Genomic DNA, 27,217 nt, shown 5'->3' on the forward strand with positions numbered 1-27,217 from the left:
TAGCATCAGTTTAATGCAATGTTTTTTGTATCACCTTCTTTCCTCCAAGTTGGATTTGTATTTTCAGCTCTGACTCTAGTATGTGTTGCTTCATAATTTGGGGTTTTTTGCTTGCTCTTCACATTGTTTTAAAAAAAAACAAAAAAACAAACAAACCAAAACCAAACCCCAAACCCACAAAACTCTGTTTTGCTTAGCTCATACAGTATTTCCACTTGGCTCAGAAGATGTGGATTTGTGAGCTGAGGGAATCCTCATTTGGCTGGTCACCCAGACTTTCTTCAAGAGCATTAGAAGGATCTACAGCTTAAGTTCATCAGAGGGCTGACCTGCTCTAGTCTTAATGAGATTTATTATACATGTACCTTTTGGATTCTATGGCTTTGATCGTCAAATCAATCTGTATAAACCTGTTAGTAAAAGCAAAACTGTTGACAGAAAACTGATTCTTTACACTGAATCTGCCCTGTGTTAGGATTATTGATTTTCAAAGTTAAAATAATACCCCTTGTGCCATTGGCATGCAATTTATCTGCGGTGTTTGGCTAAGTGCTTGTATTCATGCTTCCCTTCTTAGCTCCTCCAATCTTCTCTCTCAGAAAATGACATTGATCAAAACCTGATATCACAGCTCAGGCTTGGAGAAGGTAGAAGAAACAAATCTAGATGTTACAGTTGATGGGTGATTGTATGTGAGTTTTATGAATAAAGCTGCAATCCTAATACAAGCAAGAGAGATTGGGAGGGGTGGGTCTTGACCAAACCCGTGTGTGTATTTTCCCTAAAATTGCCTTTGGCTTTCATAAAAGCTTGACAGCATTTAAGTTTTGTTAACTTAAAAAAACTGAGAGTTCTTGACTTGCTCCAAAATAAGTTCCTGTGAACTTTCAGCTTGTCAAATAGCTGTGGGACTCCAAGGCCTTGAAGGGATCCAGAGGTACTGGAGGGGTGTAGATGTGTACTGGTTATCACTGGGTGAAGGCAGAGCATGGGCAACACAAGCAGGGAAACTGGTGTCTGGAATGAAACTATCTGAGTTAGTCTCCTCCAGAGCCGCAGGACACGCAAGATGCTGCAGTAGTTTGGCTTAACTTCTTTGAGTTTGGTGACTTCTATGGCTGTGTTAAATCTCCGTGGAAGATGCAGGTTGACAGGCCTATAATGGAGCTGGCCAGTGAACACAGTGGTTTGACTTGTTCCATCAAGGTTTGGCAAGCCTAATGACTAGGTCATCTCTGGAGCTGTGAAGAAAAATGTGGCTTGTCAATAACAGAATTCATTAGCTTTCCTCTGCTTGTGCTGGGTACATGGAGCACTCAAGTCTTCTGAGGCAAATGCATCGCTGGGTGTAACGCCTTTCCTTTTTTTTATAAGTAAACCTATTAATGGAAGCAGAGCGCATAATGTAATCTTAAAATAGCTACTCCATGAATGCAGAAACATTCCACTTCTGACTAATTGGCCATTCAGAATGAGCGTTTAAATACACACTAGAGACTGAGCGGCAGCTTTCCATATCTGTGTGAATGGAGTTAGACATGTATTGCAGCTCAGAGCTGTGCAGGGATCTTGCTCCTTGTTTTGACATCTTACACTGAGATAAGCAGGTGTGGGGTAACTGCTTCTAGCCTGGGAAGCAGAATGCATATTCTGCTTGCTATCTCTTCAGTTCGGCAGGCAACCTGATGGGGTTGCTCATTCTCACTACCCCCGAGACTGAGGATCTTGGGAAGGACTAGGCTGATAAACAGTCCTCAAAACCAGATTTCTCTTTCTGTTGGTTGTGAATGACCAGGAACACAAAGAGCTTATGGTCTGAGTCCTGGCTCTAGTGCATAGCTTGAAGAGCTTGGCAAGCACCAGGGAGCCCATGTGCAGCGTTTTTTCTCTGACAGGCTGCTCCACAGCAATGCGTGCTGCTCCAGAGCCTCTGGCTCAGCTTCACAATGAGAATAAGACATGCAGATGGGTGTGGGGGCTGCGGGGGCAGGATCCGTGTGGTCTGTCGGGCCACTGACCTAAAGCCTGTCCCAGCTTAAGGATTTCTCGTGCAACTGCTCACTGCCTGCCCAGGGGATGGTGCTAGGTTACACAGGGCTCACTCCCAGGGAACAAGTGCCTTTGGAAGTGGGTAAGGTCTTGCCTGTCAGAAAAGGACATGCTTTCATACAGCCACTTGTCCTTGCTTTCTCTGTGCTATAGCAGGGAATAAAGAAGACTCTTCACAGGATTCCTTCGCATCTTCACTGGGTGTGTTTCACTGTGGCTTTTTTTGGGGGGCAGGTACTCATCTTCACTGGGTTGGACTGTTGATGCCTCATGTGTAAGGAGACAGTCCTCATGGTCTGCATGTGCTGGAGTGTATATTACACTGGTCTCTCCTGGCAGGCTGAGTGAGCGCTGAGGACCGGCTGCATCCTCTTAGTAGTGCCTTCATTCTCTTGCCCGCGGGGTTGAGCGCTAAGGGAGCTGGCTGGTCCAGGTCAGCCAGGCAAAGTCTAAAGAGGTGATTTTCTTTTCCTGACCAGTGTTGCTTTTCCAAATACCGCACGGCCTCTATGACTATAATTGTATAGCCATCTCATTTAGACCTGACCTCAAAGGCAAGTTCTCCTCTCCTCCCAAAAAGGGGGATTTTCACATAAGGGCTTACACTGGTTTAAGGCTGCTTTATCTTAGTACAGCATAAACCTGTTTCTAGTTATCTTAAGGCAGAAAGCAACTGGAGGATTTGGATCGGACTGGATGATTGATTCCTGCTGACTTAAGCAATCCATAAGGAGTGCCTTTTGCCCTTACCTAGCTAATCTTAATTTCCTTTTCTGGCATAGGCAGTAAGTACTTTCCACTGTCCCTTGCAGCAGGACAAAGTTCTGGGAAGTGCCATATTCTTGAGTATTGGCTTCTGCAGCCCTGCTCTTCAGGTGGTTATTTATGCAAGGCCCCAGCCAAAGGGAAGGGAGAGTTATAACTGGATTAACCTCAAGAAGAGAGTGTAGGGATTTAGGGATTAAGGAACCAAAGGCAGCCAGCAATCACTGACTTAAAACCTGCTGTAAGAGAGCCAGTCTCTATAGACTGGAAATACAGTCCTTCCTTACCTGCATAGTGTTGAGATTGGCAGTGTTTTTACCTTTGAGGTATTAGAGAAGATGGTCTTAGAGATGCAGGGAATGTGAAAGGTGTTTTCTCTTAAGACTTGTGTATTGATGGCAAACCGTTCATAATTGGCAACTCTTTAAGAAAAAACTATTGAAGCACTGAGTGCTCAGATGAGATCTTAAACCTGGCACTTGGAAGGTATATTGGTGGCTTGCTCCAATATAAGAGAACATCTGGTTTTGATAGACTTGTAGCTCTTCTAACTTCGTGCACTCCCCTTTTACACCTTCTACCCTTGCCCTAAAGTGTTTCTATCATCCCATATATTTTTTTCCACTGATGCTGTTACGCATCCCCTGCAGGGAAAATCCTAGTAGATTACAGGATTGATAGAAAGATTGGGAGGCACGGAAGAGATCAACAAAAACCTGTTACTAAGGAGACATGAGTTTTAGCATTGTGTCTCTAATGGCCAGTCTGCCGAAGGGGAAACAGATGGTACAAAGGAGGCTGGGATTATATAGGCAAGTACTGCAGGGCCACAAATCTGATACATCTATTGAACTTCAGGGGTCAGGCAAATCTAGGCTTGTGCAAAGACTAATGGGGTTCTTTTGCCTTTGGCACAGTGTTTCTGTCCTTCTGTCATTAAAGGCTGTTCTGGACAGTGGGCTTCTGCATCAGCCATTCCTGCTCCTGGGAACAGCCAGGTTTGGCATGGAGTGAGGGCAAGTGGCTGTATGGAAGCTTGTCCCTTTGACAGGTCAAGCTGTACCCACTGCAGTGGCACTTGCATCCTGAGGCAGGGAAATAACCAAGCATAACACTGCATTCTGGTTTAGTACAGCTTTTCTCCTGTTGCTGATGTAGACATGTAGGAATGTGCCTTCTTTTCTATCCTGGGAGAATGGGAGGACGGGTGGTGGCCACAGTCGCTCCTGGCTTTTGACACAGCCTGGCCTTTATTGCAATATAATGTTTCCGAGGCTTAAATTTCAGGAGTGATGCTCCCGGCTACATGCTGCTCGCTGGGCGCCTGCTTCCCCTGCTGCTGCCTACTGTCTCTGGAGAGATGTGAAATGACATTGCCATTCCGGACTGAGCAGTGGGTAAATAAGCAAAGGCAGAATTCATGCTGGCTGAGGAGAAACAGTGCTGGAGTCACTTTTGCAAGAGACTAATTAAGATCTGTTTTTCTTGTATTTAACTTTCAGGCTCTAGAGAGTGTTGCAGTAAACAGGACACTGATTTGTTAATAGATGGAGAGTGCTAGATGACTACAGTACTAGAATTAATAGCTTGACAGCATTTCCTTTTTTCCTTTTCTCTCCTCCCACAGCAATTTGGACTGATACCCAAATAAACAATAACAAATAGATTTTTGGAGGAGCTGGCTGGGAGAAATAACAAAAGTCAAGGGGCACTCGTTATGCAACTTTGTTCTGCTCATATTTGACTCATCCAGAAAACCCTGTTCTACTCCTCAGCTTCATTTTCCTTTCTCTTTTTTTCTTTTTTCTCCAACCACTGTTGGAGGAGGTGTTATTATATTTGCTGCCTTGCTTTTGGTCTCTCGGAAACTGCTTAGACCCTTATATCTCCAGTTGGCTGTAGGCATGCAGTGCTGAAAGAGTGTAGGCAGAACTCTGCTGTGGAGAAACAGTGTACAAGAGCCTATAAACCAGCTTGTATCAGGCAAGAAAAATGGCTCAGCGTGTTGGCTTAAGTTCCAACAGCATGAGACTAATACCTGGGTGTATTTTTTAAAGAAGTGAGTGATTCTGAGTAGTTTATAACTGTTATGTTCCAGTTCTAGTAGCAGTGGTTCCCTGCCAGAAGTGGGGCAGCTGGGAGGCTGTTCTGCACCCTGGGGATGGAGGATGTGAACAAGGAGTACGCTTTGTACCTTATGATTCCCTCTGCAGTGTCTTGCCAGGGAATATCTTCAGGCGTTCCTTTCCCTCTGCTCTCCAAAGACTCTGCTTTGTGTCCTGCATGTACAGAAAGCTGTCCCAGCAATTGCTTTTGAAGTTTTGCCTGAAACACTTGGGGGTTTTTTCCCTACCCATGTGGAGGCTAGAGGTGAAGAGACTTTGCTGCCAATTCCTGCTCTCATATAGGGTCTAAACTCCTGCTGTTAAACCTCTACCAGCCACTTCTGTTCTAGATATGTCACTGCAGTAGAGCAGAGACTCCCCGGCTGTGCTCTTGTTTGAATCCACGGTTATGCAATAGCAGCCTGCAAGTGCCAACGCAGATGCTGCTGCATCCAGACAATGTAGTTGCTTGGATACCTCTTTTTTTGTTGGGTTTTTTTGGGGGGTTTTTTTTGTTTTTCTCACAAATGCTAGGTAACAATTTGCAACTTGTAATTGTACCATTGAACACAGATTCAGGTTAAGCAATGTTAAGAATTTGAAATATTAACGACTTCCTCTCCATATTGCTTTTTAGAGGTTGGGTATCATGGAATTTGGAAAGATTGAGTGTTGTTCTCCTCCCTTTTCAGAGTCTTCATTTCACCTTCCTAGGTGTTGAAAAAAATTCTGAGAGTGAGAAGTTATTTATCTGGAAAATCATCTTTTAATTATTGATGGAGTAGGCCAAGGGCCCTAAGTGGCCTGGCTGCTGGTGCTTATAGTTCAGGTAGGTCATGAAGATTTCTGTGCTGCTCCCAATTCATCCACTGTGTTGTACATTCATGACGTCAAGAGGAGATTTGACAGGAGCTTGCAGGGATTGGATCTCGGAGGAGCTGAGTGGGTGAGAATCTCTTCTAACGTTCTGGCAGGGAGAAAGATGCTTGCGTGTGACAGCCAGCCACTTGGCTTTAAGAGCGTAGTGCTGAGCTGGCATGGGGTGAAGATGCAACTTAAATGTGTCTCATGGATGGCTGGATGTGCTTTCCTCTGTGCAGTTTAAGGCACGCTGTCAAAATGAAAAGCCTGTGCCTGGTTATCCTGCTGCTGACCAGGAATTAGATTTTTAACAAGAGAGCTATGCTGGCACAGCTTTGTTCTGGGGACACAGTTATGACATAAATAGGAATGGTATCCAGATAGCTCTACTCTTGTCCCGTTGTGGGAATAATATATTTCATATATGTTGCAGGTGAATCAGCGTTGCTTTAGTGACTCTACTGTAAATTTTGGGAAGAGTCTGGAGTTGCAACTTGAACTGTGCCTGCACAGAGGCCTAGAATAACGCCCTGGTTTTCAATGGAGATAACTGTAGCAGGGATACAAATGAGGCCGCTGTGAGTGTGCACCAAGGTAAACTAGATGCTAACAGGAAGATGGCTGATTGCAAGACAAAGACCCTTCCCTTTGCAGTGTACCTCCCTTCCTTCCACCCTCCTCCTCCTAAAATAGCTGTTCGCCATGAGGAGTGAAAGCCAAGTATTTACCTCTTTTAAAAGCACATTTAATGTTTGCTCATTTCAATGGGAAACTGACTTAAACCAGAATGTGCATCTGCTATGTCTGGTCTATGTCCTTATTTCTTGTAATGCGTAATAGTATTGCTCATAAACAATAAAAGATTATCATTTGCAGTTCCAGGTCTCCAACTTCTCTGCGTAAGGCTCATTAGCAAGTTTGCTTTTCAGGCTCCTTCAACCTTGTTTAGTTCTAGCTGTCTTTTTTTTTTTTTTTTTTTTTTTTTTAATGCAACAGTTCAGGAGACTCCCTCTCCCAGCTGGAAACAGGCCCAGCTTCTAAAGTCAGTCTGCTGCTGGCTGAGGAGGTGCATGTAGCCATGCTGCTTCTGAAAGCTCTTGAGCGCATTGGAAGGTTGAGCAAGGTCTGTGTATTAACAGGTAGTGACTGGAAGGGGGTCTGAGGTGTGAATGTCCATCCTTCATAATTACATAGGCACAATTTCATGTGTGTAAATGTGTCACCCTGCATGAATGGATAATGAATGGCTGCTCGTTGCAGTAACCTGTGGAGCTGGGATTTCATTTTAATCACAGACTGTACGTTGTGTAGAAGCCCTGCCCTGAGATTCACCAGTGTACGCCGCATATCTTTGACTTGGTCTTAGTCAAACTATACCCTTGACATCACAAACAGTTCCCAGTATGAAAACTGGAGTTATAGTGCCTGTGTTTATACAGCAAGTGAGTTTTCTCACACTTGTCCCATCACTGTAGGTATTTGTTATTGTTGTAGGGAAACAAATGCTTCTAGATTTTAAGATTTCCAGTGGACAACTTCATTAGCTTTGCCTAAAAGGAGATTAAGCGGGTATCTTCATGGTTCTGGGAGGCATTAAATGTAGCAAAACATCATAATTCTGTTAACTACCTGCCTTTTCTGTCACACTTGCACAGTGTTGAAAGGTCTTCTAAAAGTTAGAGGAAAGGCCTATTCAGGGAGACAATAGATTATTTTTTTCTTGGTGTCTGTAAGTGTCTGGAGATGACATGCTACTACACAGTTTCAGAGAGAAGTTATGTATCCCTTTGGTGTAGCGATATTTAATGTGAATATGTATCTGCAACGTTTGGTTGGTTTTTGTTTTGTTTTGTTTTTTCCTTTGGGTGTGTCTCTGTGATTAAGGCAAAAGCTGTTGTACTCCCCATCAGGCAAGCTTATTTCACTGAAGAAATTCAGTTGACAGTAATCTCCTTTTTAATCTGTTCTTGGGGTGTAGTGTAGCAGGCTGTGTCACACTGTATTTCTCATCCTGACTCTTGTTGTACCAGTTGGAGGCTTCTAATTTTTGTCTTCAAGTGTTTGAGTTTTATTTCTGCAATTTTTAGTGAAGCCTAATCTAAACAAGGTTTGCATAAATCTCTCAGCTCCAGCGGGAAGATGAAAGCTTTGATAAGGAACTTGTTTTTTTCTCTCTCCAGAGTAGGAGCGCAATGTCTTTGACCTAAATATACCAATTACTGACACAGCAAAGTGATACAGAAAACAATCTGGAAGGAATGCCAACCTCTGAATGAACACTTGGCTGCAGAAAGTTATTGCTTATGTGGTACCTCAAACACAGAAGAAATGTGAGGAGGAAAACTGTTCATTCAAAACATTTCATGCAAATAGTGATGGGTGAGAGAGAAATGGCTGGAGAAAGCTGCTTGTTTACCCCTTAACCCTATAGCTTTGGAAAGGTAAAAGCACTATGCAAAACACAGTGCAGTTCTCCCCTTTCCCATTTGTGGCCTAGTTTTCGCAGTTTAGCTTTTTGAAGAACTTTTATGTCAAACTTAAAGGCTTCTTGGTAGCAGCTTCTATTTTTAAAAAGTGTTTGACAAATGTAAGTATTTCAAAAAGTAGCGATGAGCTAGCTCTCTAGAGCATACTAGGTGACTTTATAAATTAGTTTCATAACTTTTAATAATGGTTAAGGTTAACCATCTCCAGAGACCGAGGGATTCTGAAGTGAACTGGTTTTCAGTTTAGCTTTGAGACCTATCCTCCATATGTGAGTACTTGCACATCGCTACCATGTTGATGGTTTCCATAATACACCGAATAAATCGGTTCACACAAACTGCTGCAGATTTCTGGTTGTCTTTGTTCTCCATGCTGCAGCTGTGGAAGTTGCAAACTCTGGCTGCCCATTTTTTTGGTGGTCAAATCACCCTTTTTAGTACCAAACTGCTACTAGACAAAGTCAGGCTGGATATGGTACCTGTTACAGTTCAGTGTCCCCCCCTCTAGCCCTGGAAGCTCTAGCTGGTGAATTTATGTGTAGTCTTGGGCTTCTTGCAAGAAAAAAGGGAACCTTTTCTCAACCCAGGTTTTCGAGTCAGCCCTTGTTTCTTTTTACCAGCCAGAGTGTTGTTGCTGGCACTTCAGCCTTGCTGCAAATGCAGTATGTGTGGGCTTTTTGCTAACACAGTTTATTTAAGACTTTGATACAACTCAGACTACTGTATGAAAGTCTCTCTGCTACAGAAATGTGTAATAGATATTTGGCAATCTGACTCAAACATTTGTCTTACTTTGTTCCAGCAGATGTTTTGAGATTATTGATAGGACCAGCCTTGTGCAGGGCCTGCTGTTGAATAGGCATCTGTCAAATATTTCATCTTGGAAGGTGTTGAACTTCAGTTCTGTGTGATGTCCATGCACAGATCCTGGACCCCTGGACTTCAAGGGCCTCTATTCAGTTTCTTCTTTAGGCATCTACTGCCAGTCTCGTGCAGATGTTGGATACTCCAGGGCACCTCTAATGTCACCATGTGTCTGTGTCGAGGGTTGATTTGAGCCCTAAGTGATCTGAACGTCCAGTAGATGCTCTTATCTCTAGGTGACTTGTATTGCATTAGAGGAAAGGCTGTGGCTGCAGTAATGGCACCCTCTCTGCAATACTCAACCAGACTGGGTTATCCATGCATTGGGCAATAGTTGGGGGAGGGTGGGTTTTGTACTGACTTGCTTAATAGTTGCTGACACACAAGGAGAGCTCCTGTATGGAGGAGCTTGCACTGCACTGTATGGCTGTAGCCCAAACAATACACTGGGAGACTGGTGGATACTATGCAGAGGAGTATTTGCATGGTTTAACAACTGGATCGGTGCCTGGCTGCACAGCCTCCGATTTGACTAAAGCAGCTGCCTTCTTCCCAGCAAAGGTCATGTTCGGCTCAGAGGCACTTAGTGTGTGTTTGAACAACTGGATGGGATCTAGCCAGGGAAAGGGTAGGCAGAGAACTAGAAGATCGCTCATTTAATTACAAGTCTTTTCTTTGTAGTACCTCCTTTGAGACTGGGTCCAGAGTTGTTCACGTGATGGTGGCTTGACAATGTTAAGTGAAAAGTCTCTCTGATGGCATGGCTACATCTGAATCTTGTCACGGCTTTGGCGGGATCTATATTACCTCATTTTGTGTTGTATAAATAAGAAGCTGCCAGTTGCACTTCACTAGGAGAGGTGAAAAGGCTCCAAGTTCTTTATCTCATGTAGCTTCTCACAAAGTAGCTTCTGCCTTCCTACTCTTGCACAAGGCCTCTCTGCCCCCTTTTAATAAGGATCTCTTTTAAAAAGAGCAATATTGACTTTGAAAATTAACAGCTTCAAGAAATGAGTGTGGTTTCACATCCATCTCTGGGTTCTGCCTTCCTATGAGGAATTTGGGATCACTCGCTGCTGGTGTTTGCTGTGCAGAGGTTTCCTGTAAAAGGGGAAAGTGTACCAAACAATGAAAATAATGAAGGTGCCCATCCAAAAAGCAACACCTAGCCAAGATTAGAAAATGGAAAAGGGGGAGAGAAGTTCTGTAATGTCTGAAGTGTGCATGTCACAGCTATGAGCAAAATGTTGACTTGTGGGGTGAAAACTGTCTAAATTGTCAGTGCTGTCTTGATATTGATGCCTGTGACCACTGACACTCCTGATAAAAACACTTCCCAGGCATTGTCTTTACAGTCAAGTATGTTGGCATAAAATCATATGTAGCAAGCAGTTATTAAATTGGAATGTCTTTTAAGGTTTGAAAGATGTGTTTTTAGGGTGTAGTCTGTGTGAAATGTTCCTTGGTTAATAGAAATGTAGTGATTGTTAGACGCATGGCTTATGCTAATAATCATATCTCTTACAGTAAAAGAACTTGCTGTGATGTTCCTCATGTTAAATACAGGCAGACAGCTCCGGTCCCTGTACGTAAGAATGCAGATTGAATCTTGTTTATCATTACATCAGTCTGCAAAAAGGAGATTTATAAGAGCAGAATTGTTTGCGTGACATGGAGTGACTCCCATTGTATAGAACAGAATAGCACTCAAAAAATTTCTCTCTTCTCCCTTGCCCTTTTGATGACAGATAGTTGGCAGTGGATCAAAGCACAAACAGGATTAATGTTTTGCATATTCTGTCCTACATGGCCTGAAAGGAGCAGAGATGGAATTTTTCATCTTTCACTTTGAACTGCATTTAATATCGTGGCCTAGTTTAGAGCTATGCGACTCATTCCTTCCATTTCCCCCGAGGCCTCTGTTTCTGGTCAAGGAAAGCAGGGCATGACTCCCTCTGGACCTCATCAGTGTTCTTCAGCTTCCTCCTCGTTGCAGGCTGGTGGAGGCTGGTTTGAGGCTGGAGCAATCCAGCATCAGGAATCTTCAAGTAGCATTTGTGGAAGCTGCTGTCTCTTGCACCTATTGCTGTGGTTACAGCATGGGTGCTGCAGGGCACAGGGAACCGGGGGCTGGGGCAAGATCCAAGGTTCTTGCTACCGCCTGTGCAAAGGCAGCTTTAAAAGCCGAAGTGGGTCATTGTCACAGATCACACCTCCAAATGCCTGGTTTCGGTGTCCAAGCACGCTTCTTCTCAAAGGTAAACTGCCTTCCCAAAGATGTCCTCAGAAAGGAATGTTTTGGTCCACTTTTTGGCTGATGAATTGTTGCACTGGCAGCAGTATTTCCTCCTCTTTGGAAATATACTGAAAATAACATGAAAATTTGAAGGTGCTTGTTTTAGTAGTCGTGTCAGTACTGGAGTAATTTCCTTCACTGAAGCTTCCACTTGACCATGCATTGGGCACATCTTCTCTGTCCTGCCCTCCCCTCTAGTGGGGTGACTTGTCATTGCAGCTTAGTTTTGGCTCACAGTTACTAAGGTTTTTGTGATGTTTTGCAGCTGCAGAATTTCATAGTGACCAGAACGCAGTGCAGAGAACTGTAGGATGGGTATGGTATACACTGGATGGTAGCATGGACTTGTGGAGGAGGAGAAATAGTAGTGGTGGGATGTGTGAAATGTGGGAGCATTGGCTGTATCTTCTTCCGTGCTGAATGCCCTCTGTCCATGAGAAGGTATGGATCTATTTGCAAAGGAGATAGTTGATGGGGTGAAGATGATTCAGATAACCTGAATTTGACCACTCTGTAAATACCAGGAAAAACATGAGAGACAGGGAAGGAGTAGGCTGCAGGCTGGTCAGAGTTGCTGATGAGAAGAGGAGGAGGAGGTTAGTGAAGGTTAGTTTTGTTCCAGATAGCATCCTAGGTACTGGCAATGGCTCTCTTGCTCATATAGCACTTGTCTACAGTTCTGTTTTTGTAGACAGTCAGCTATATTCTGAATAGATGTGTTTCTCACGCAAATCTGCTACATTTATGTCTAATATTAAAGAGATCTTGTAAGAGCTTCAGCAGGGACAGATGGTAATTGATTGGGCCATGTCTAGCCTCCTCCACACTGAGCTCTTGAGGGCTGAATTTTGAGTGGAGCTAAGATAATGAGCTGCATATTTCAGGATCTTCTCCTGTCATTTCTGGGACTTTTGGCTATGGCGTACCAGGCTTGCCAGTTGCTGTGACAAGGATTTTTTTGGCAGGTGGAAATGGTCATTCATTATACACTAAAAATGTTTGCATAACTTGGGTTCTTGAACAGTGCAGTAGAGATTTCAAGTGCTCTTTCAGTTGTTCTACCTTACTGTGGGTTTGAGGAACTTGTTCTCTAGCCAAATACAGGCTTTTGAGCTATTTTGGCTTATTCAAAAACCCCATCATGTCTTTAGCTGTCCTGCATGTAATGAAACCTCTTCCCATCCCCTCTGACCTCTTCCTCTTGCCCCCCGCCTCTCCCAGTCAACTTTTTTTTTTCAACCCAGGGAACTCATTGGAGCTTGTACTCTGGCAGGATGTGAGAAGATCCAGTGATAACAAACATACCCACAACAGCTAATGGTGTTTTCAAGAGGACTTGAGATAAATAATGAATTTGTTCAAAGGAATCTAACTGCACAGCTGATGCTGGCTTCTGGTTTCTTGTCTTGCTGATCTGGTTCAGGACACTTAGCACACTAAGTCCTTAAGGTGATGCAGCATCCTGAGTGAAAGGTGCTGTGGTTCTAGTATCTTTCTTACACTCAAGTTTGTCACCCCCATCTAACACCACCATCCTAATGCTGTGAGGCCGTTACATCAGGTCATGCCACCCAAAGTAGTGGGGTGGCATTGGGGATTGGGCAAAGCCAGTGGTGGTAAGTGTAGTGCTCGTGTCTTTCAGTTTAATAGGGCTGTGATACTTGACTGACTGACCCTTCAAAGATCTGAATCCTCATCCTGCAGATCTTGTGTGCATGTTTTATTTGTGGGGTTTTTTTTAACTGCTGCTACAAGAACTTGTAGTATGTGGGTTCGTTAAGGAGAAGCCATTGAGATGTGTTGCGAGTTGTCCACTGCTCCTAGCAACTAGTAGTGTAAAGGACATGCCACATCCCTCTGTTTCTGCAGGCAGATCTCTAGAAGCTAGTGCAGAGTCTGCTCAGGATAACCCAGAGAGACCCTATGCTCTCAAATGCAGGGGCAATAGACAGTTGTCCACACTGGCACAGCCCAAGGTGAGTTTAAGTCTGCATGCTATATCTGTTTGCCATAACTGGTGCGTGGCACTGAGGAGGTGGCCTGTGTGGCTTCTTTGGTGACATCAGCTGCCTGGCTAAGAGGAGCACTGTGTGATCTTAGGGATCGGAGCTGTCCTTTTCACCACAGTATTTTCTACTCCAACCTACTGGGAGTTGCCTGCACTTTCCACTACTGGGGTGAGAAATGAATATACACTCTTTCGGGAAGTGCTAGTAATTAGGATTACAAATTTAGGGAAAGAGGAGCAAGGCAAGGAGGTATGAGAAGTATTTAGTACTGAAGTAGACTTTCTTTGCTTGCTGTAGAAATGCAGGTACTTACTGTTTCATGCATGCAAGACAGTTAAACACTAGCGAAATGCTTGGAAGTACTTGATGTCTTACTTTTGCAAACCTAAAATGTTGCTGTTACCACCTGTCAAGCCAAAATAGGCCAAAATACAGAATGAGCAGCATGGTCCATGGAACAGCTACTGCCCCTGAGGCATTAAGCAACGCAGTTGAAATGTGTGGAGACTTTGGCTGTGTGGGGTGCATGGATCGCCAGGACAGCTGTCCAGTGTCTGGAGCTGTGGACAACAAATAGTCAGCTCAGATAGGTCCAGAGCCAGTGTGGTTGTTACAAAAGCTTGAATAATGGAAAGTGACTTTACGCCATTGGATTCTTTAGCAAGGCCAGTCTCGGGGCTGTATCCCAGAGAGTATCCCGGAGTGTCCTGCCAGACAGGGAATGCAGCTGACACTTCATCTTGGGAACAAGGGCTTGGCTCCCTGGTCTGAAAGAGCTCTGTGGCTGCTCATGTGATGACTGCTCTTCATCTGTGTATTTGCACCCTTCTGAATGATGCTACAGCTTGTTTTCTGTTGACTGTGGAGTTCATTGGTGTTTTCATTTTGAAGGGGTCAGGAATGCTAGCTTCCTTATCGAGTTGCTGCACTGATTCTAAGGTATGGTGAGTAGAAGGTATTCCTGCCAGCTCTTGCTTGTTGTAGATGGTTTGCAGGTTTTAGCTTGAATTTGTGGTTGCAGGTGGCTCCAAGTGAACTACTTCATGGTGGTGTTCTAGTTCTGTTCTTAGAAATAGAAGACCAGTAGCAAGCATGCATTTTCTGGTTACTCGTATCTTTCAGATTCAGATCATTTAAATAAGAGAGAAACAGAATATCCAGCAGACGTATCTGCATTTAACTCTGTGAAAAAATGAACTGTGTGTGATCTTCACATCCAATAGGCACAAAGAATGTAGTTCAAAAGATCCTCAGGAAAAAACTTCTGTTTGTATGGTTATCTTATGGAAACTTAACTTTTCCACTCCTCCCCTTTTTTGAGCTTGATGCTTTTATGTGTTAGTTTCTGTAGGTTTTGTAAATGTGTCTATTCCAGAATCTTTCCCTCTCCTGTCGCTTCCCTTCCTCTCCTGCCCTGGGCGGCAGGTAGGTACATGTCCTCTTTGGTGGGGCTGAACCAGAGGCCCCGGGACATGCAGTTCCTCATTTCCTTTTTTCCATCAACTTCATTTGGAATTGACATTTATCTCATTTTCCAGCCTTCCCCCAGCCCATGAAATCTCTTACGCACCTTTCCTTAGTTTCTATCTGTGTGCCATGGTATGTAAAACAGAAATCAGTGTGTGCATGATAGAGCATCTTCCAAATTGCTCTCCTGAAGCAAGCTGAAGAGGAAGAAAAGGATAGTTTCCCTTCTCAGAAGAGCTGTATAGTCGCCCCTGAGTTGTTCATGGGAGAAAGTTATCAAAGCCTATTGCAGAGGTGTTTGGGCAGGGGCCAGTGCTGGGGAGGAGAGCACCATGACTGTGTTGGTATAAGTCAAACTTCATCCTTGTGTGAAACACCATCACTCTCTGCTGATGCTTTGGCTTCTGGGTTTCAGCTCTTCTGCAGGTGTTTGCAGAAAAGCAACTCTGGACTCTCTTTATCCCTGCTTTCCTGCTTCAGAAGCACAGTGGAAGTGCATCATTTTGTGTTTGCCTTCAGGAGTATTATAAAATGACTCGTGAGTAATGCAGTAAACGTGACCGTTCACTCTACTACTGCCATGATACAACGTGTGCCAGCATCTTTGCTCATGAGAGGATGTGTTCATCTTAAATGATGATGGGATGAGTGATAGAAAAAGGAGAGAAATGGAATAACTGTACTGGACCTTGGGAAAAGTTAGATAGAAAAGAGCTCTGTACCAAGTTAGGAAAAAAAAAAATAATGAACACTTCAGAGAATTACGTGCCCCCCGCATGACTTCATTAGTAGAACATTAGCAACCCTCTTGTCACAGAGGCACAAGTCTCTTGCAACTACCTGCTTGCTGGCGTGTGTCTTGGAAAAAATGACCAAAAGACATCGTGCCATACTGATGTCTTGCTCTTTACTGTGGGTCAATTCTGTGCAACTCCTGTTGGACTTTACACTGCCAGTAAATGGTGGGCACTCACTGGAGAGGAGATCTTCTGCAGGAGGGAAGCCCAAAGCAAGCTAGTCACAAAATTATCTTTTTGCTTCCTTTGTCACCTTGTGCTGAACTCTGGTTTTCTTGGGATGCCCTTGCCCTGACTGAATGCTTGGTATGTTTTAAAAGGTGTTTGGTCCTGTGGACCTACACGAACGTAGTAAGTTTTCAGTGATAAGACAGGTCCTATACCCCATCGCTAGCCAGTGCCTGGCAATGCATATGTAAATGTACTGTGAAGCGGAATTAGTTGCTGAGATCTCTCTACTGAGGTATTGCTTTGGGCTTTAGTAGGTAGGCCTAGTAAAATTCCACAGCATGTTAGAGATGGCGCATATTAATTTTGTATCTAAAGCAGCATAGCATGTCAAATTTCTACTTTCTAGTCTATCTGCACTCACCCAGTCCTGTTTGGTAGGTTTATTACTTACTGGTTTTGTGGATTCTTACACTTGATTGCTGACACTGGACTATGAATTCACATGATCTACATAAAGGTAATAAAACCCAGAGGTTTTTGCCTGGAAGTAAACTATGTGTTTTGCTCTTGGTCTGCCTTGTTTGGCAGGGGTCGTTTGAAGTCCTTGCAAATTCTTGTAATGTTGAGTTTTTAAAAGGGTTTTGAGAGAACATGAAGTGACAGCTGAGCAGAAAGTGAGTTCCTCTATAGTGACAGCTACGTGCAGAAGCAGTGAGAGTTTCCTTTGTCTTCTACCATCAAAAACCAGTGAAATGCAAGTCTTTGGATTCTGCATATATTAAAGCATATTAACTTTTTTTCTCCTTTCCTGTGTATGCAGGAGGCAGACAGTGGGGAAGAAGAATGCCGGTCCCAGCCCAGAAGGTAAGATTGTCACTTGAGGCTTGCAAGAGTCCTCGAGGATACCTTTCTGTGTGAAATGTTCCTCGGGGCTTTTTTTGTTGTTCTGGCATGTTTTGCAAACATGCATAATTTTCTGCCTATTGTTAATGTTGCACAACTGTCTTATGTATACCTTACTGAAAAATATATTTAACTATAGCCTAAATGATGCTCCCAGTAAAGGGGTTGCTGCAGCAGGAAACGGGAAAAGTCAGATTACACGCTGAAAAATACATATGGGGAACAGTTTGCAAAGAAGTCAGTGAGTATATTCTCCAAACTGTTGTTTGCATCCAGGAAGGGGTGTCTTGCCTGTGGACATGTTCTGAGTAAGATGGTGATACTCCATTTCTCTGTGCATGTGGAGACTTTGCTTAATCCTGGTTGTGTTGTTCCTTAGTTCCCTCCAATGTTGTATGTTGTTTCTCAGGATTTGGCCCATCATCAGAATATTCTGAGAAATAACCATACTAATAAACTCGTGTTCTCTGGTTAAAAAGTCTCTGTTGCCAACAAGGATTGTTGGATTATCCTAGTTAGCAGGAGCATCACAGGAGAGACTTCAGCAGTGATAGTCATCCTCTAGCTGTGTTTCTTTTCCTGGTTAGGCCCTTGTGTACATCTTTGGGATTTGCAAAAAGTTGTACTTCTAGAAGCTAAAGTACAGGGTAATCCTATGCCATAAGGGCACCTGCTGCTTAAAATAGTATGTTCAATGGATGTGTAGGTATTTGCCACTGATGCAGGTGGTCAAACACCTACTCCAAAGTTAGGAGAGAATTTGCAGGGATTTTTTTTTTAATTGGGATTGTTTTGCATGGAGATGTTCACCTTTCATAAATGCTGATTTCAGTTGCTTCAGGAAGAACCTTTTTTGATAAGTGCTTATCCCTAAAAACCAAACAAACATTGAAACTCAACTGATTGAACAGTGGCAAATATGAATCATGATTTTATAATGTAGTTGTAGTCTTAAAGGGTAGACTTCTTGAAGTCTTGTAAGTTTTTGTCTCCTATCCTCTAAGCCATCAAAAGAATTATTTCAGCTAAACTTAATGAAAGCAAAAAGTGTATATTACCAGGTAACTTCTCCAATAGCAGGAGCGCTTTCTTGGCTTAAAATGTTGCGGCCAAATTTTATGAAAGGCGTAAGATTCCCTCCAGGGCGAGTAAAGGGGAAGTGAAGGTGAAATAGTTCTCCCTTTATGAGCGATGTGGCTGTTACAGTTCCTTGCTTAATGTTGTTTGTGTGAGTAGGTAACAACAGAAGCCATAATTTCTACTATTTAAAAGGCTTTCAAAAGTACTTAAAAGATTTGGGCTTTGGATTTGGGGCCAACTTGGATGCATCTGCAAAAGAAAAAGCTGTCCTGGTTGCACATTCTCATGATTTCAGTGTAGTCCTATGATTGTGTGGCCCGGGGAAGGTGACTGGTCTGTTTCCTTCAGTCTTCTACCCTTGAAGATGATTTAAGAATTGCTGTTTCTTCATTTTACAGCTTTCATGACTGAGAGGAAAGCTGGAAAGCACAATTCCCAAAGGTTCAAACTGAACTCGGCTAAACTCTGATTTTTAATTTCACTCTTAGCCTTCCAGCAGTCACAAGATCAACTCATGACTTGATCTCAGTATACATAATGTATTGGATGGGGATGGGAGGTATTTAATTGTTGTGGGCACTTAACAACAATTGTAGGTTAGGTTTGAAACAAGCATTTTTTAATATATTTTAAATAACTTCCTGGGGTAGGAAATGACAAGCTGCTGTTGATGTGGTGATCTGACCTCCGTGACTCCTGTTGCTGGGGTCAGAAAGCTAACTGAAACCAGGATCCTTCTTAGGGAAAATAAGGGGGTGGGTGTTAAATGTGTTTGGTTACGATAGGATAAAAATAATACAGTCAAATGTGGTAAGTAGTCAACCTGGAGTCCTGCTGTGGAGGAGCAGCAGATGTCTATAAACAGCTTGTGAGTGTATCTAATCCCCAGTTTTCAAGGGAACATAGCAAGTTGTAGCTATTAAAAATCCAGACAGTAAAGAGGCAATGGACTGAATTTGGCTTTAAAAGCAAAGGTACGTTATCAGTTGCAATGTTGCCGAAGTAGCGTGCTGCAGCAGCCTGACATTCCTAGCTGCCTGCCTGGGCAAGGCCAGGCTGGTGAAGTTCTCCTGAGGCATAATTCAGGTGACCTGGCTGTAGCTACAGTCAGTGTTTGGGGTGGAATTTTTGCTATTTGTAAAATTCTTCTGACGAGGAGTCCTTCTGTCTCCTGCACTCGTGTAAAATTTGTTCAAACACTACCTCAGGGTAGCATGGTTGGCATCAAGCGGGCCCAGAGTCATCCTGTTAACTAGTCCTGTTAACTGGACATTGAATGCAAGAGTACTACTGTGGCTAAAAGCATGTTTGGGTTAATAAATAACACTTCAATATTTATTAAATAGGATGTTAGTGCATAGAGATGTTCATGCTTGCAAGGGAATTAGCGTAAGACCTAAGGGTAAGCACATAGACATGTTCGGTGTCAGAAGATTTTTGCAGTGATCAGTCTTGAAGATCACCGAGTATAGCCTTCATTTCCATCCTTCTGAGTCCCTATGTCTCTGCAGAGTCTAGGGATTGCTGTCTCAAAAGAGACAAACGTTCCACTTAGATCCAGCTCAACAGCATTGCTAGTCCTGTGACTAGCAATTTCTAGATAGCTTCTTGTGTTAGGTTTCTGCTGTTCATCATTTTCTCACTGATGAGATATGGGATATATATTGAGGTGAAGGGGAACATGCAGAAAAGACTGGCAGTAGGGCAGCAGGAGTGATGAGTGCTTGCTGAGCAGAGGCTGTGAAGAGCAAACAGTCCAAAATGTCCTCCAAAGAGGCAGAGAAGTGAGTTTCAAATAGGAGCTTAAACTTGTACATAGGTACATAAAGATCATCATACCTAAAACAAATAATCTGTCTGGTTGCTGACCTGTTCATGCTCTTTACAATCTAACACCACAGAGGACTGATTGCATGGACTCAAGTCTTGCAGACAAAGGAGAGGAAGTGTGTGAAAATGTTGTTTAAACTTAAACCTGCTCTACAGAGCAGTCAAATGACATGACAAGCCTGCACTCGCCACAAGACTGCTTCTGCCAGCACCATCATGGAATGAGGAGCTTTCTGCTTTGTGAATTAGCAGAATCCACTTAAAGCTTTTCTCCAAAAGATGGAAAGAGCTATTAGATATGCAGAAAGAGAGTTCATGTGTGCTCTGCAATTATCCTTGGAAGATGCTTGAAACGGTATTTTCTGCGAACTCTTTTGTACTGATGCAAAGAGGAATGGTTTGTTTTCCTACTTGAGGAAAGTACTTGGGTATACTGAACACGGACCTAATTTTTATAAAGACTTACATCTGTTACTAAAAACCAAGGCAAATTAATACTGCAAATACATGAAGCTGAGCAAATGGGTGAGAACCAGCGTGGCTTCTGGAACTTTTTTTTTCTCGCACCCAAGCCCTGCTCTGGGAGAAGCCCAGGAGAGTCTCTGTACCCTGCCGTAGCTGTGACCATTCTTGCAGTTTATGGGCGATATCCGCTAACCCTTGATGTGGGTCCAAGTTCTTGCTCCGGAGTCCCTGATTGAGCCAGTCCTTGTCACCTGTCTAACCCTTGGCTAAAGGGACTAAGACAGAATACTGCCTAAGCAGATGTCCTGAACAATCTATTTATTACATTTATTACCTTCATAGCTACCTTCTAGACATTTTTATTGGACTATCTGGAGGCTGTACAGCTAGCTGGCCTCCGCATCTCTCCTGTCCCCAGATGTGCTGCTGCCATGCTGAATACACTCTTAATGGAGCATCTGTGTTAACAATCTCTTTGCATCATCCCAATGTTGTTAAAACTTACCTAAAATGCACGTGTACTGAGCTTTGAGTTGTGTTTACACTGACTGACCTATTGACATTAAGGTTTTGTGTGCTCTGTGCCAAGGTTGCAAGGATTCAGCATCTTTGTTTTGCTGACAAACTGTATCTCCAGGGCCCGGGGCAGCAGCGGTGCTGCAGTCTGCATTGGATTCGCTGTCAGGATCGGCCAATTGCTTTTTGGGTTTATGTTTGCAATGGTGCCCCTATTTCCACACTATCTGTGAATTTACCACTTCTGTGTGCCTTGAAACAGCTCTGGTTACTGAAATGCAGCATTTGAGTCTGCACAGTAACTGCTGCATATAAAATTGGGTAAGCCGTATTGCCTAGCGAGGCTGCTGGGGACTTCAGCGGAATTCTTTGAACTTTTATGGCCTGGCGCTTGGTCAGACTGAAGTCCATTTGCTTAGGTAAAGCTGAGGAGCCTGTCATTGCCTTCAAGTGCCACAGAGAGTGATTAGGTCCTGCTCGAAATCTGGTGTTTGTTACCTGAAAGTGTTCTCAAAAGGTGCTTGTCCTCCCTTCTTCAGGTGGGGGTGGGAGGGTGGTGTTAAAAAAAGGAAAAAAAAAAAAAATCCAACCCAACACCTTTTGCAGCCTAAGTATGCTTACCTTCTGGTTTGTTTTTTTTTAGTCAAAATAGTTCCTTCCAGGAGTGAACTGGGAAGGAAGGCAAATCAGATTATTGCCATGATAACAGTTGGATGTGCCAAGATGCCTCAAGGTTTCAAGCTGCGAGTAAATACTTTTTGTTTTAGGAGTGGAAGACCACAGTCTGATGCAGGAGCTTATGGTTTGTAACAGTATAAAAGTTGTTTTCAAATAGTAAGTGGAATTGGTGCATGTGTTTCCCTGTATGGGGAAACAGCTCAATAAATTGTAAGCCAACTTGTTTGATTTTTAAACTGACACCCACTGTAAGCTTCTCTCTACCTGAGGGTTATGGCAGATGTGTGTTAGTCTCTAGGAGAAAGAGGGGATTGATTCTGTGATACCGAATTGACTGCACTTCAGAAGGCTCATTTACAGTCCACACTGAGATGTGTGAATCTGCATCATCAAGTGTCTGTTGTGAATTTTGGAGATGTATATCATTGCTGTTTGGTGCTCCTGTGGCAGGCTCCTGACATTTGTGGTTATCCTTAAAGCCTGTCTGGTGTTTACAAGAGACTTCCGAAAACCATGCTTGCTCTGTGAGTTCTAGCAACTAAACCTTCCTTGTGCTTCCTTTGCTTGCTGCTGTAGCTGCCAAACATTTACTTTGTTGGTACTTGAACGGTAGGTAGCTGGATCTTCTAATGGGTGTGCAAGACAATTTGTTAACTCCAGATCTTGAGTAAGAGCGGACTGTATGTGTGGTGTACAGGAAAGCTTGTGTTTATCCATGCCAGAGATTACTAAGCTTTTGTAGTATAAGCCTTATCTTTAGAATGTGTTTCCTGTCTGTCCATCTTTCTGTCTTGCCTTTCAGTGACAGCTTAGCCTTTCTGTGGCATTTACTTACAGCTGCTTGTGGAGAATGTAATACCGAGATAAAGAATGGTTCTGTTAATCTGCCAGCTATGCTGACCACCAGAAAAAGTTCCATGGGCCACATATCACAATTCATTATAGTGGGTCTGTAGTCTTCATTTTTGAATACCAGGTGTTTTATCACCAAACTGTGAGCAAAGGTATAGCATTTGTAGTAAAATTTGGGTTTATTAAATTAGTAACAGGTATCTGCAGGGCTAGTTCACGGCAAGGTCTATGTCTGTGGTTGCAACATGTTCAGTCCAGTCTGATTACATACCTGTGGATCACAGTAATGTGTAAGATGACTTCAGGTGTGATCTTCAGGCTGAAGGATCAAGCAGACTAATATTGTTGCATTACCAAATTACCAGGTAAACATATGATGCTATAGCAGGGAGCTTGCTCAAAATATGAATGCTTATGAGAAGTTTTATTTAATTTGTCATTCTAAGTGTGTGAACAGAGAAGAATGAGGAACAAGGCAAAGACAAACTGGGAAGGAATAGGAATGAAGGTGGGTCAGATCCTTCAGCTATCAAAAGGGTCTGCTCTGCACAGAGCAAGCCCAGAACAGCTGCCCCCATGCACTTGTGCTGCTTCTTCAGAGGTTAGCAAAGGAGGGGCTGACCAGGGGGTGCCATAAGGATTCCATACATGCTTGTGTCTCCTGCTGAGCATGAACCAGGTGCTCTAAGCTACAGGAATCTAAGTAAAGATTCCTGTTGTAAATAGAAAGGGAAACTCCAAAATAGCCGTTCTGGTCCTTTCCTGGTAGGGCACCTTCACAGTTAAACATAAATCCTCAGACTTTTCAGCATTGCGTGGATTTCATGCACATAAATGTATTTTGAGAATCTGGGCCAGGGTTTCTGGACTCGTTGCCATTCAGCTTTTTGGTATCTTTTCATCAAAAACAGTCCTTTATTAAATTAGGGGTGTGTTTTTGACAGTTCAGAGGATTTAGACCTTTCTTTTCCATAGGTCACTGAAATAACACATTACCTATTTTATGATCTCAGACATGTCATTCAGGCATATTTCTTCCTTGCCGGACTTAGAGCAGTGCTTTAACGCTTTGCAAGGGTCTGGATTAAGTTTTTAGTAGTGATGTAGATGTTTGCATGGAGAGCTTTTTGCTGTGCAAATGGAATGCATTGTAGTTTTTGCATCCGAACTAGTTTCTTCAGCGCTCCTCTTGAATTGCTTGAATGCATGCAGAAGGCAGGTCTCCAGAAAGCAGCAGGGGAAGGTGGCTGTGGGAGAAGGTGTTTCAGCAAAAGTTGTGTGGCAGTGTGTTACCCCTGTCCAATATTAGTGTGGCTGATTGAGAGACCAGAGTGAAAGACACTGCTGCTTGTGTCCCTTTTCCTACCCCTGCTGCCTGGTGGCACTGCTCTGGTCCCTTCAGCCTTCTTTGCTTCTGTCTCTGTAAAATGGGTGTAATTGAGCATTGACCTCTTTGTGTCAGACCCTCTAAGATTTAATGGTAGGTAAACTGTACAAGGATTGGGTGTGTGGTTTCTGAGGGAAGGGTTTAATGAAGTGATAATATTGCAAAATAGGTGTTGAATTCTCAACTAAGAAGCCTAATCATTGATCATGATGGGCAGCTGACCAAACGGGCTTTAAAAGTGGGGTTTTGTTCTTTCTGTGATGCTTATCACCCTACCCCTGTGCCTGTCTGATTTCTTTGCTCAAGAACTGGAAACAGAAATACTCTTTGACAGCTTAAATAACCAAATTTAGAATGTAGCTTCCTGTTCTGACTGGTTCTTCAGGATTCAAGTATAGTTTTGCGTGCTTTCCCTGATCCTGCCTCCCCCCCTCTGGTTTTTTTTTGTTGTTTTTTTTTTTTTAAACTAGATACAGGCTCCTCTATAATTACTTTGTTAAATTTCCCTTACTATGTGTAATAAAGCTGGTGTATGTAAGCACTGCCTTGGTGGGTGGTATCCCTCTTACTCCCTGGGAAAGCTTTGTTTCTTTACTATATCTCATTCTGCCCTGCGTGCATTGGCTTGTTTATGATCACTGGTACTGAAATGGCTTCATGTTTTCCTGATAAATTGGACTATGTAAAGCAGTAGGCTTTGTCTACCATGCTAAAAATGGCCAGAACAGTTTTGACAGATCAATTCTTCCCTCTGAGGTGGGGAGGCAGCAGCAGGAGATGAGTGCAGGAGAGGTGCTGCTCTCAATGCATTAGTCTCTACCTGTTTACAGGTTTGCTCTACTAATTTAAGGCTCTCCCCAGATAAGTCATCTGTTTGGACTCTTAACCCACTCAGATTCATCTGTAGACTGTTCATTGCTGAAAGCCACGTGTTCTCACAGCAATAGGATGAATTCACTGACCTCCCACCAAAAAAGCAGAGGCATCAGATCCTTTGACCCTCAAACAGCTGGAGCGTGGCACCATATTCTTCAAAGCTACCTCTTAGGGCCCTTTTTCCGCATCAGACCTGATGCTGAGACAGCTGTCTTTGTGGGGAAGGATAGAGTATAGCTGCCGGTGAGAAAAACAAAGCCCTTGGCCCCACCTCCGCACACAGAAATGAACTTGCTACCTCTGCTCTCTCCGGCAATGCCTGTGCAAGACTCAGTGCTCGGCTGTGGGCAGCAACGTGTTGTTTTCAAAATTCTGTAACTTTTCATAAACGGCACCGGAAACAGCTGCCCAGCAGTAAAGAACAAACTTTCCCTCTGCGCAGTAAAGGTGGCTGAGCAGGCACTGCCGTAGCTCATCGCTCTGCGGGGAGAGGATGTGATGGTGGTGAGGGGGAGGTTTGTTTGCTTAACGCAGCAGCTTCACCAGTTTTTTCATAATCCCCTGAAAACATGGGTCTGGGTTCTGCATTGCCTTATCTGTTACACTGATGCTAATAGATTGAGGCCAAAATTCCTACACCTGACAACATCCCACTGTTCCCTTTACCTTGAACACTACTAATGTTACAGCTGTAGTACCTTCCACAGGTTCACCCTGCTGTGTTGGAGGAAGAGAAGAACATGCCTTGCTTTTGCAGAGAGTACCTGGAGTTCAGTCCAAATGGACTTAAAATAATACCCAACCCTTCATACCCACTGGAATAAGTTTCTAGAGAGACTATGGAAATACATCATCTTCATTAGGGCTCTTCAAAAGGTGAGAACTGAGAGGACCAGAGAAAGTCTTGCTGGCAGACATATTCTGAAGTGAAAAGAGGTCACCGGGCCCCGGTGTAGGCTAAGAATTGAACATATCTAATAAGACAATCCGTGCACCAGATTTTATCATCTTAGCATGTGAGCAGACACTCCGCAAACCCCTGTGAGATAGGAGTGGGTGGAATATGGTGACACTCACGCCTTTGTTGTGTGGTCTGACAAGAAGCAGCAATTCAGCCTTAAGCTGTTGATCTTGGATGGAAATATTAGCTTGATTAATGCCCTCTTTGCATGTGGACTATGTGAACTGACAGGACTCCGTGTCCAGCTGCAAGCATGCTTTCCGCAAGTGTTAAATCTCTGCATGCTAATGCAAAACCTGACTAGAGCGCTTCATGCATTTTTTACTGGTGACCTATGTACTGAGGCCTCAGCTGTACAAGGAGAATCCCATTTGCAAGCTGCTAGCCCCGTGCAGGACACGGAATTACTCTATTACATCATTGCAAGATCAAAACATGTTAAAATGCACAAGGAAAGTAAGGCAGCTGAAGTTGCTGGTGCAAGCAACTGTGACTGTATAGCTTTGAGATAGATACTGGGGGAGATGATTGTATGAATAAACCATGTATTTTCAGCTTTGTCTGCCAGACAGAACACTACAAGTCAATACAAGAGATTTGTGCAGGCATGTTCTCTCACCACCCCCTTAAACTTCTCTCCAGAGGGAGCTCTGGTGGGCATTCCCTCAGTTCCCTCCGCCTTGAAGTGCCTGGCCAGACATCCTTAGCACTCTTTATCGTAGGTTTTTTCCATGATGCTTCCATAACTGGTTCTAGCTGCTGGAATAGCTGGCTTAGTTAGCTTTGCAAAGGTTTTGGGATGGGGGTTTTTTGTACAGTGTGTCTTGCATGACATATGTAACTGTAGTTTATTGGTCTGTGTGGTGTTCAAAGATTAAATGAAATCCTGCTGCCCAACAAGGGTTGTGTCCTACTGAGTGCAGATGCGGTGTTGTTTACCGCTTGCCTCTGCAGCAGGTGGCACGGCCCTGCTAATCCTGTGACCTCCTGCGGAGTGCGAAATGCGGACCGAGAACTCGGACAGGCAGTGAGTGCCCTTTTCCCCGCAGCAAAGTGTAATTTCGTGCACTGGGCTGGGAAGCACTTGAGACCCTAGACAGACTTATTTACATCTTGTCATATAGTGATTAATGGCTGTGCTCGCATGCTCTATTGCAGCACAGTAGTGATTTAGACCGCTACCTGTCATCACTGCAATTCTGTGTGCTTTACATTCTTTATATATTTGTCCCAGCAGAGTGCACCTGCTTCCAGCAAGGAGCAGTTTCTTGGCTCTCTTGTGACCGGCTGCCTTCAACTCCATCTTGTTGTGCATCCCCTCGAAGCCCCTTCTTTCTGCCTGCTCCTTGCTCCTGCATGCTGAGACGTCAGGTTATTGGGTCAATACTTCTGCTCATGTCTAAATGTAGGATGCAACTTTGACAAAGAAATAGGGTTGCTCCTTAAGTCTGATTTTAAAATGCAGGCTATGAAAATAACACATGCTCTACAAATGGACAGTGGGAACTGAAATGCTAATCTCACTAACGTGTAGCCTGAAGGCAGTGTCAGTCTCAGGCTGGTATTTCAACCTTTATGGCAACAAAACCAGGTTCAAATAGCTTTTATTAGTGCAGATTTCAATATGTGGACTTACTTGAGGATTTCCTACTCCTGTTTTCTAAAGGTTCAAGAAGAAAAAAGCTGGGATATTTCTATCATTGTTTGGTCTCTTAGCATATGGAAATGCAGTGGATGATTGTATTAATCCAGGACTAATTAATTTACAAATCTATTATCCATATGAGTAGCTGCTTTAA

General features: G+C 43.5%; 1 protein-coding gene across 1 annotated transcript in view; it reads left to right on the forward strand.

Moving 5' to 3' along the window:
* The window catches only part of SSH2 (slingshot protein phosphatase 2), a 104,985-nt gene that overhangs the window by 18,437 nt on the left and 59,331 nt on the right, over positions 1 to 27,217 (forward strand). Inside the window, 1 exon segment of the mRNA XM_069791141.1 lies at positions 16,691 to 16,734. Within this exon segment, the coding sequence (XP_069647242.1) occupies positions 16,691 to 16,734 (44 nt within the window).

The sequence above is a fragment of the Haliaeetus albicilla genome, chromosome 9 (genome assembly GCF_947461875.1).
Source record: "Haliaeetus albicilla chromosome 9, bHalAlb1.1, whole genome shotgun sequence".
Lineage (NCBI taxonomy): Eukaryota > Metazoa > Chordata > Aves > Accipitriformes > Accipitridae > Haliaeetus > Haliaeetus albicilla.